The sequence below is a fragment of the Anser cygnoides genome, chromosome 1 (genome assembly GCF_040182565.1).
Source record: "Anser cygnoides isolate HZ-2024a breed goose chromosome 1, Taihu_goose_T2T_genome, whole genome shotgun sequence".
In the NCBI taxonomy this organism is placed as follows: Eukaryota; Metazoa; Chordata; class Aves; order Anseriformes; family Anatidae; genus Anser; species Anser cygnoides.
Genome location: NC_089873.1, coordinates 96,644,729 through 96,656,458, shown reverse-complemented (window position 1 = coordinate 96,656,458; position 11,730 = coordinate 96,644,729). Strand labels below are relative to the sequence as shown.

The window sequence follows — 11,730 nt, the reverse complement described above, 5'->3', positions numbered from 1 at the left end:
CACATCTCTGGGGACTTCTGGGGAAACGACCCCATCCAGCTCCTCTTCTCAGGTGGCCAGGAAGCATTTTTTTCAGTGGGATAACAGGCTAGGATGGTAAAGGTAACATCAGTGATGGGTATTTTTAGTTAATAAACCCCTCCCAGGATGGCACACCTTTCCAGATCATGTTGCTGGTTCACCAGCACCTCATAACTATAAGCTAGGAAGTTGTCTGGGTTCTGACCATGTTTATGCTGGATTCTAAAATATTTAGCATTTTTATCGAAGAAAGCAGAGCATCATCACTGATAAACTTCACAGATGACACAAGGCCTGAGGGAAGGGTAAATAATTAAATGGATAGGGCACTGGTACAGGGTGACCTGGTCATTTGGAAGCTGGGGGCAAACAAACATATGTGTCAATAGGGTCATCAATGAGCACGTTCATTTAAGAGCACAGAGCAGAGGCTATACTTGCATGGCAGACGACTTTATCCTAGGAAAAATGAAAAGGACAGATGAGTCATGGTGGATTACCAGCTGCCAAGATGTGGCTGTGGCCAAAAAAACCCCATGTTCCTGCAACCTTGGGTGTATAAACAAAGAAATCACAAGGAGGACAGGAGTTATATCAGATCCAGAGTTGCCACTGGCTGCTGACATACTGTGTCTAGTTTTGACATGTTGGCAAAGTAGAGATGAACCTGAAAAGGGGCATGAAAATCACTATGCAGTGAGAAAACCTCTTTCAGGGAAACATCAAAGACGGTCAGCCAATATAGTATATTGAAGAGAGAGCTAAGGAGTTACAAGATCATAAAATACAAGTAATGACAATAGGGAACAAAAAATCAGTAATATTTTTTTTCAGCATACCTGGCAAAACTAGGAGAATTTGAAGCTAGAAGATGTTAAAAGAAAAAAAAAAAAAACAACAAACACACACACACAAAACAACTCTATTGTAAGCTATGGAATAACAAGAATTGCAATCACTATAAATCATAGTGAATTATCTAGCACTGGCAAGCCTATAGTTTTTTTTGTTTGTTTGTTTCCCTAAAAGATCTGATCTTGTAAAAATGAGAATCATTTCTGGAAAATTTGTCAGTCATTGCTACTTCCATTACAGAATTAGACTGCATTGGCCTCTTCTTACTCATCATCTGTCCTGATCAATGATATGTACAGCTGCTTAAAAACAACCATAGGAAAGAGAGGTGCATGTTCATTTAATTTAATTTAAAATACTCTCAACAAATTTCATCTGGATTTTCTTTTTTCTGAAAGAAAATCACTTCATATAATATAAGGGTAACCCAATAAAAACATTACAAACGAACGCACAGTCGTTCATAGCTAACACCAATCTTTTGCCATTTTCTTTTCACACCTCCTCAACCTGCTTCAGCAGAACCTCTGCTAGATCAGATCAGCTACACAACAGCATTATTCCAGAAAATTTTCAAAGTAAAAGTTTGCTTCAGAAACTGCGGTAGTTCACACATGAAAGCACAAAGTGAATAATGCTGATGGCTATAGATTAAAAGCTGTTCCTGCCTTGTGCAGATCTGTAGTTTCTTAGATAGCAGCCCTGAATCGTGTCTTGTACCTCCAGCAAGAGTGTTCCAGCACGGACAGTTTAACAGCGATGTTGCAAACAAGCCAACAAAATCCTCGTGTGTTGTAAAAGAAAATCTTCACACAAAATTTGTGGCATTTTAGCTCTTGCACACTAAGGAAATAAGTAAACACTCAGAGGAGGAGGCATTATCTGTATTAAATGGAGTTGATACTGAATGAGAAATGAAAAAAACTTCTTCAAATACCACTTCTTGAGTTACTGATTCAGACCTGGAAAAGGTGCTTGCAAGATTGCCTATTTCTTTCAATATTACTAGCTAATTTTCTACAAGATATCGCTTCTCCCGACAGGTAAACTCTGTAATAAAAATGGCGGTTTTAGTTTTTGTGTTTTAGGCACAATCTATGAACATTTCACACAGACAGTGCAGCAGAAATCCCATGGATTCCCCTCAAATTTTTTAGTCTCCCCAGTTTTATTTTTGCCTTCTGTATTTTTGTATCTTTGGCACAGAAGACTATAGGCTAAGCAAATCCTACCCTAATTACATTTTTCACAGAAAGACCTTCCAGATGTGCTTCTTCCAAATATGATGAATAGCACAGGTTCACTTTAAAGATACCCACTCAACCTCCAGGTCAAGGGTCTCCAAACTTTTTTGATCGTGGACTCCAATCAGTAAAACATTTTTGATCTATGCACCTCCATTATATGTATATTTATTTATAAATTATTTACACTTACTACTGTACTAACATATTATGCACATTATAAAACAAACACAAAAATAGAAATTAAAAAAGGATGAGAAAAAGAGGAAAGAAATAAACACTTTTTCATCAATATTTTTATTTACTAATTGCACCAAAAATATTTTCTTCCTGCATCCCACGTTGAAGACCATTTGCTCCAGATAGGAAACTACTTCAGCCCATCCTGGTGCACTGTCTTGGCACCCACAATTTTACTTCAATCAGTTCCACCCTCTCCTCTTCATTTTGGCATGAAACTTCTGTTAGTTGGCATTCATATGGTTTCCTCTGAGCTTGCCTTCACCACAGCTGTAGCATAATAGGACAGTTTCAGCCAATATTTTTTTATTTGGTCTGCAAATCTCTATTCCTTACAGAAGGTTTTTGAAGCACAATCATTTAGAAACTACTACACTTTCTTTCATGGCCAAATGAAGCTCTGTTCCTTCTCAGCATTTATCATCATTAATAATTTACTGATGCATATTAATTTCATCTAAATGCCTGTACTTACATAAAAGCACACGTACAAGTTAGAATAAAACATTAAACCTAGCAGTAAAACAGATAATGTAAAAAAAAAAAAAAGGGGAAAAAAAACCACTCACCTTGGTGCCAGAAATGCTTCAATTGTAGAAATATGTAAGGGGTGGTGGTGAAACAAATTAAATCAACATCCCACATACTTCCTGTACAGATAGTTTTGCTGCACATCTTTTACTCATTTTGCCATAACATTATAAGGCTACCATAACACGTGTCAACAAGCTTTACCCGACTGAGAACAATGTTAAATGTTTTCCCTCGCTACTGTCAGAAAAGCTGCTGAGGCTCTACAAGAGTGTGATGTTTTGAGCTGTACCTGCTGCACCGAGCAGCTGCCTCCAGTTCAATGACTGCAGTATTTCCTATTAGGAAGGTTTAAGGAACGGTACAAACATTGACACAACACACTTCACAAGTGCGTTTTAAAAAAGCAGGGACATCAGAGAAGCAGACGCGCTGAAGTGGCTCTGACCACACACACGGCCACAACAACAGCATCTGTCATAAGCGTGTGGTCACAAAAGCTTCAGGTTCACTCTCAGGTTCAAAACAACTCAGCACCTGGTGGCCGCGTGTTTCACATTGCCTCAAGAGCACTGTGGCAAGGGCTGGAGAGGATGTGTACCCCGGATGGAAGGAAACACATTGCAGCCAAGCCAGTGGCTGCTGCTTCAGCAGAGTGTTTTGTCCAGGAAAAGGACTGACACCTACCTGAGGAGGTGTGGGAGGAGGACAAAAGTGCTGTAGACGTCTAGGAGGGTGGTGAGGAGGGGTGGAGGCTGTCCTCCTGGTGACAACTCTCATGGCATCTCTGGGGTCTCAGCATATCATGTGCCGGGCTTTCTGGAGTATGTGCACAGCAGCGTTGTGAGGGGCATTTCTGTGTGCTGAGTGTTTTTGAGAGCTCTCCTTCAGGGAAACGAGCTCTGGGAGATGCAGATCCTGTGTGAAGATAAGCCCTAAGCAAATCAATACCACATTAAAAAAAGACAAGGCTTATAGACCACCTGCAAACACACCTGCTGCTGCTTCACTGAGACAACTACAGACAGCTTCGTCATTTGTGACAACACATCATAGTATTTTTGCAAATCCTCTGTCCAGATGAGGAAGCATTACATCTGTAATACGGAAACTCAGAGCAACATCCACATCTCTCTCTGAAGCATTCACAAAGTACAGAGCTCACCCCAGAGAGCAGAACTGATCCCTGGTGGAAAAGGCTTACTATCCAATTTTTTGTTTTGCTCTGTAAGGCTATTAAGTTGCACGGAGACAACAAGGTGAGGAACCACAAGCACAAGAGTGCATGGGTATATGCTTATCTCATGGTTCTATTACGCTTATTTAAAAGTTACTGGCTTTTTTTGTGTACTTTGGGATGAAGAGAGGGAGGGAGTGAATTTCAAGGAGTATTTTGTGATGTGAGATGGAGAGAGAGAAGGTTGTGCGTGATTTATAAAGCTTGTTGACTGCATGTAAGGTGTTAGGATCTAAGTGCAGAGTAGAATAACACACGTGCTCATGTCTGCGAGAGAGGAGTCCACTAGTGCCCCACGGAACGGAAGGCTGTCATATATAACTAACTCCTAATTAATCATCAGAATATCCGCAACAGAGAGTGCCCATCTAAATACCCCTTGATCCATCAGTCTAATAGCAGCTGTCTGCCCGTCCAGGCACCTGGAAGTCTACCAAGTACCCACAACACCGGAGCACGTAACCACAGCACTGGCAGAGTGAGCCTGAGGGCATCCAGCGTGCCCTGGACGGGATTAATTGCCTGTCAGATGCAGAGTTGCTCTCTGCGTGTGGAGGCAGACATATGTGGTCCTGACCTGGCTGGGACTGGAGAGCTTTCCAGGAACGATTTGCTCAAAGCTTTGAGAAGCCCCAGGACACGCCGGGTCTGTGAACATGCAGGTGGGAGGGGAAGGAGAAGATGAACTGATCTGCAGAAGAGAGGAAGGATGATGAAGAACAATAGTAGAAGTTGTTTCAAGTTAGTACACACTGACAAAGACGTAATAAAATCAGTACCTCAAAAAGTGAGAATTTTCACTTGATTTATGCAACACCACAAGAGCTGACTGTACGGTTAAGCAACAGCTGGAGCCGTGCACGAAACTGTGAAAAAATGATGGAGGAAATTATGGCTCTTTAGGAAAAGTGAGCAGCGTATCTGAGAATGGCTCAAAGGGATGGAGGCTTTGTGGTCAGGAGGAGAAAGACCACGCCACCATTCTGGGGACGAGAAGTGCGGCCTACAAGCAAGCTGGTGCGGGGACGGGAACACCGAGTTAGGGTTCGGACTGCAGCTGAAGACGTGACATGCCGGTGACCTGGCCTCTACGTCTCAAAGACTCTGGTGAAGCTGGGTGAGGGGCTTGAGGGGGTACTGGCAGAGCAGTCAGGAGCCTGCAACCAGCACCAAACATCTACGGGGCGGATTGGAGACCGTGGTTTTAAATGTTTTTTGCCTAAGGACATCCATATGAGAGAATTACTCTCAACAGAAAATAACAATCATAAACGAACAAAGAAAGTATAAAAGCCTCCAAGATGCAGAAAAGCTGAGCTTGCCCCAAAGGGCAACTTAAGCAAAAAAAAACTTGACGAAAGATAGAGAATGTGGCACCTGAATTCACCACTCTCTGACTTTTTCTGAGGTGGTACAACCTTTAATCTCTGCAAACTAGTAATATCCTGTCCTAAAAAAAAAAAAAATTAAGTTCAGAATCTTGAAAACAACCTTCCACCCCCCAAAACAAAAGCAATACACAAACTCGTTCACCTCTACAGGCAAACATAAAATGAAGATAAAATCAGTAAAACTAAGCCTGATTTAAAAAAAAAGCTGCAGCTCTTTATTCATAGGACAGGGTTTTGACTAATCAAAGACGCTCGTTGCTTGTCTATTTCCTACACGATTGGCTAAAAGTGTAAGAATTACCCCCCCCCAAAACCACTTTTCTCCTCCTCCTTCCCCCTCTCCTCCCCCCTTATCGCTAACATGTTTTTAAAGCAGGCCTCGAGGGGAAGAGTAGGGGGAACTCGGAGCCTTCCTCAGCGCCAGGATGAGGACGGCCTGGCCAGAAATGGACCTCAGCCAGCTTTCGCCTGTGACTATGGTCACTTTGAACTACGATGACTACTTCTATGAGGACAACTGCCAGTACAAGCGTCTGCAGCACATGACTACTTTCCTCCCCATCCTGTACACTGTCGTGTTCCTGGTGGGCATCATCGGCAACTCCATCCTGATAGCGGCCTTGGTGTTCAAGCGCCGGGTCCAGAGGCTGATCGACATCTTCATCATCAACCTCGCTGCTTCTGACTTCATCTTCCTCATCACGCTGCCGTTGTGGGTGGACAAGGAGGTATCGGACGGGAGCTGGAGGGTAGGATCTTTCCTCTGTAAAGCCAGTTCTTTTATCATCTCCGTCAACATGTACTGCAGCATCCTCCTCCTCACTTGCATGAGCGCGGACCGGTACCTTGCCATCATGTACCCCGCTGTCGCCAGAAGGGTCAGAACCAGATCCTATTCCACCGGCCTCTGCATCTGCGTCTGGTTATTATCCTGCTGCCTGGGGATACCGACCCTTCTGTCCAGGGAGCTGCAGGAGCGCTATGGCAAGACGTACTGCGCAGACAAAGCCGTGACAGAATCCAAACAGATCGTGTCGCTGATGATGTTGATCCTGGCCTTCTTCTTCCCGCTGTTGAGCATCCTGACCTTTTACTGCTCCATCACCAGGAGGCTCTGCATGCATTACCAGAGGTCCGGGAAACACGATAAGAAACTGAGAAAATCCATCAAGATCGTCTTCATTGTAGTGGCTGCTTTTGTCATCTCCTGGGTCCCCTTCAACCTTTTCAAGCTTATGGCCATCCTGTTGGGACTGCGGAAGCTGCCCGACTGTTTTCCTGACGTGGTGGCCCAGGTGGGCATGAAGGTGAGCAGCCCCTTTGCCTTCGCCAACAGCTGTGCCAACCCCTTCATTTACTACTGCTTTGACAACTACATCCGCAGGGCCATGCTCAGGTGCCTGTGCCCGTGGGTGAAAGTCAGCAGCAGCGGCAGTGTCTCTGACACTCTGGACACCCGCTTGAGCCACTCCTTATCCAATTTCATCGTGGGGGAGTACGCTGCTAGGAAGAGGAAGCGCTCGGTGTCCCTCTGACTGGGAGCCAGGACCGCGGAGGAAGGGACCTCTCTCTCCAGAGACGGCAGGAAAAGACTAAAGCAAGGAAAGGGGAAAAAAAGAAACGAGCGACAGGGGCAGAGCTACAGCTGTAATGCAGCCGGCACGTCAGGCTGGAGGAGCAGCACTTCCCTTTAAAGACAGGTAAATGGAATAGGAAACCTTAACCACTGACCTATGGTTCACAGCGATTGCTGTGTCGCTGCGCCATGCAAGCCTGAAAACGCCACACCGAGAGAGATCCACGGAGCCCTACCGACACAGGCAAGGGGGAGGCCGATCAGTCGGAGCCACCCCGAGGCAGGCTTTGAACTGAAAGGCGTAGGTTTTCATTCTGCTCAGAGCAAGAAAAACAGAAGTATTGCTTCTCTTCGGTTCCTAGCCTACACACGAAAACATCGCAACGTCCTGGAAACAACCTGATCGATTCTCCTTTTCTGGAGGTTTTCTGAGTTTAGAAATGCAATGTTTTAATGAATTGCTGTGTTACCTGCTGTCATAACTTGAGCCTTGTGCGTTTTCCTTAAAAGCGTCAGCTTCTTGATTATGGGATTAAATCTCAGTTTTAATCGCAGTAATTAAAATAAGTTTCTAGCCCCTATGATTTCAGAAAAAAAAAGGTTTGAAGGCAGAGAAACCAGAAGACAAGCCAATGAGACTCCGCATTTAACATTTTTTCTTAAAAACAAACAAGCAAAAAAACAAACAAAACAACAACAACAACAACCCAACCACAAAAAAAAAAAAAAGCAAAACAACAACACCTTCACACCTTTTAAGATGGTTTTGGGGATATGACACAATTTCTGACTGCTTGGGTTGCTGTATAACGGTATGATGCTGTGCACCCTTCGAAGTCCAGGTCTGCTTTGTTTAGCTGCAACCAGTTTATGTCAAGACACAAGCAAAGTCAAATGCAAATGTGCCTGAAAAGCAAAATTAGCCAGAGTTTCACAAACGTTTGAGTGAAACAGAGAACGCTGAGAAACTCTGGCTACAGGAATGCTCACAGAAAAGGAATCCAAAAGCTGCACTCTGTTAGTTCATTGATAGGGTTAAATTCTATACATTAATAATAATAATAATAATAATAATAATAAAAGCTCTATGAAGCCGTTCCATTCCTATTTAGCAGTCTCTGGGAAATGCAGATGTCTTGCATTTTATATACTGCAGAGGAGATAGCACTTGCCCAGCTGGTGTCAAGTCCACATTTTTAACAGCTGTAATACCTCATAGAAGAACAAGCTGAACAAATACGGAGTTACACAGCTCATCAGAAATCCGGTACTGGAGTTCTTTTTCTAAATGCCAGTGATAGAAATGTTTTCTTAAAACAAATGTTTTAAAGTGCACGGTTAAAATATGAATTAGACTTCCAACAGCCCTGATACCTTGGCTGTGTTGCAATGTCTCATATTCTGTCGTCTCTCTTGTAAAATGTTTAGATTAACATACTACTGCTTGTCATAAATCCAATAAATCAATACCTTAAAGCACCCAGGATGTATAACGTGACTGAGTCAAAAGACTGTTCGAAACTTTCCTTCTGTATTTCCTGATTTTTCAAGATTCCTATCTTTCTTCTCTTTTACACTTAGCCTTTGAAGCTTTTGAACTAGCTTTCGCAAAACCCGCAAACGTGTTGACTTTAGAGGCAGAAGACATCTTATCACAAGGTGATAAGACAACATATATGGAAACAAATCTTGAACTGCAATGACTAAAAGATATGTAATGATATTTACAGCCCTGTAAGGTAAGGCAATTTCTCTTCTGCCAACTGAAACCAAGAAGTCAGCAAGTATACATCTTTGGCTCTACTTTTTAAGAAGTAAAATAAGGTGGTGACAACTTCCATGCGATGCTATACAGGAAACCTCTTCCCACTTCACTGGGCGGCAGAGTTTAAAGCTAAGCTATACGAGTCTGGTTCTGTGATCATTCCCTTCTTGTAGGGAAGGGAATGAGCTTTGCCAGGGCAGGAACGAGCTGGCCCATGGACCAGTGCCATCACTGACCCGAGCGGCTCAGGCATGGCTTCTTCATGAATAAAGGGTCTGCATCCATAGTCCTGAGACCACTTTGATTGTTAGAGAAGAGACCTTTCCATTTCATTGAAGCTGAGTTGTTTTCTAGGTAATGAGGCGCAGGAGATTGTTCCTGGAGTAACACTGAGATGTTTTATAAATCTGTGGAAAATAACTTTTATTTTAATTAAAGAGGGTGGTCTAATAAAAACAGTTACGGTCTCCAACCTAGGAAGAGGACACAAGGACTCGCAGGGTGAACGGTGGCACCCGTGCAGACGGGCTGCAAGGCTTCAAAGAGAAGACAGCTATACCAGAAGAGCCAACACAATTTGTCAAAACCAGAGAGAAATGGGCAAAGCCCTGAACACTGGTCACAAGGGAAAAAATGTGCAAACTGAATGATGGAGGAGGTACGTCTCTGATGTAACTCCAGCACAACTGCATTCATTACAGCTCTTCCCTCGCCTTGCCTTTCCTCTGTATTCTCTAAACATCCGTAGTGGGGATAACTAGTTTGGGTGTTATGAATAAATCCAGGTATTTGCATTTTTTCTTGAGCCTTGCGGCGGTGCTGCTTAATGAAGGCAGAGACACGAAAGCAAACCTCACCTGAGGGCAGCGCAAGCCCATCAACCAAGGCACGGACCCCAGCCCTGCTAGGGCCAGTGCAGGCAAAAGCATCTTCCAGCCATCACCGGTGACACCAAGGCACGCAGAGAGATGCTGGGATGTGTGCCTGGGTTGCAAGGGAGTACCTGAGACACACACCAGCTTTTCGCGCTCCCCTCCCTTCACTGCATGCGTATTTTTCTCCCCCACTACCTCTTCTAAAAGATTTTGTTTTTCTTCCTCCACGTGAGAAACTTTACTCCCCACACCTAACTGCCACCCCCCTTTTTCAGGCTTACAGATGCACGCAGAACGACAACTGCGTTTTCAGACCTTCCTGTGTCTGAAAATCAGAACAATGCAGTTCACGTTTCAGTCTTGTCTGACCTTCAAAAACTACTGTCTCAGTCGTCTCCTCTCACCAATCCTTTACCCTCTGTCTACTTTTATCAGTACATAGCAAGTGGCTTCTTTTTTAATTGAAAAAAAGAAGAAAGAAAAAGAGATTGGTGATTTACATTCCAAATAACCTGTGATCCCTGTCACTGAAAAAAATCACATCTTGTTTTAAAGAGCGTTTTCTTAGTGAGTCAGACTCACTTATTATTTCCCTCCGCCTCAATCCCATCCAAAGCAGAACGATCTCTTTGGAATATAACCAATCTACAGGAATTTCAGTTATTTTAAGTTAGTGCTGCTGGTTTCATTTGGTTTCGCTTCAGAATACCAGACCAAATTGGAACAATGACCTGGAAAACCTACCAGGATCTCCTTCCACTGCCTAACCTTTCACACTAGCCCCTGGAAAAAATAATAATAGTAATAAAATAAAAAAAAAAAAAAACAACAATGAATTTGCTAAATATTTCAAGGCTTGAAGAGAATCATATGTAATGCCGCAGCGAATGCTTCACATGACGGAAAAAACCTACAAAGGAGGCAACTAATCCAACAAGGCAAAACTCTCTGGATTATTTTAGGCTTTCATCCAAAAGACCGTACCCTATGAAGGTGCTTATTTTATTTTTGTAAACTGCAGATCTATTTTAGAAGGTAAATGTTATGTTCAGTTCTTGCACATGAAAGACAACAGAAGTTGAACAAACTTCTGGAATTTTGACTATTTCATGTTAATATTCATTATTTGTATGTTAGCACTAATACAGCTTAGGATGATAGCAAAATTATTGTGATTTCAAGTAATTAACCTGGTAGGTTTGAGTAACGTAACAGCCTGCCTATTTTATCTTTGTTAAAAGACCTTGATGACTCCAAAGTGCTTTGCTGTGTGACATGGAAGAGGTGCGATTCTGACATGACACCTACCACAGATCTTTGTAAGTAATTTGGACTTTTTAAAAAATAAATTAGAGATGATTCCAGCTATAAAACGTGGGGTTTGTTTGTTTGCTTTTAACCTAACTTCTCCTTTCATTGTCATGGAAATGCAGCAAAGTATTAGTAACTAGAAAGCTGTCCGCAGATCTGGGTGGGAACGTGTATCTGCCCATCCCACAGAGCTTTTCATGATTTCAGAGATATTTTTCTACTGCCTTGGAATGAAATCGAGACCTCTGAGGTTTTCATGAAAACAACTATAAATAAAAAAAAAAAACAATCTAGAGGTTAGTGCTCTTTCCTGAGATGTACACAATTGAAGGTCAAGTGCCTCTGCTTCTTGACGTAAGTCAGACCCGGTCAGACGCATCTCTTGGTATCCGTTTTGGCTTCAACGAATCAACGTTTTTCAGAAATAAAGTGTTTCATCTCAACACAAAGGAAAATTGTACCCAGAATCGATGCTCACTTAATGGGGTAAGGAATTTAGGCAGCCTTCATCTCAGCACCAGATGCACCAATGTGGACAGCTGCACAAAGACGCTGCCATGCTACATCCAGTAAAATTTGTTGATCGCTGCACAGGAACAGTAACAGAAAACAGAGAAATAAGACAAATAAGAGAAACAGACAAATAGATAAATAAGAGAAAATAAGTTTTTTTTACAGGTGCTA

General features: G+C 42.8%; 1 protein-coding gene across 1 annotated transcript; it reads left to right on the top strand.

Moving 5' to 3' along the window:
• Nucleotides 1-4,803: 4,803 nt before the first annotated feature.
• Nucleotides 4,804-8,678, top strand: GPR15 (G protein-coupled receptor 15). Its single transcript, XM_013184209.3, has one exon. It carries the CDS (start codon nucleotides 5,945-5,947, stop codon nucleotides 7,052-7,054), a length of 1,110 nt encoding a protein of 369 aa, XP_013039663.3. The 5' UTR covers nucleotides 4,804-5,944; the 3' UTR covers nucleotides 7,055-8,678.
• Nucleotides 8,679-11,730: the final 3,052 nt, after the last annotated feature.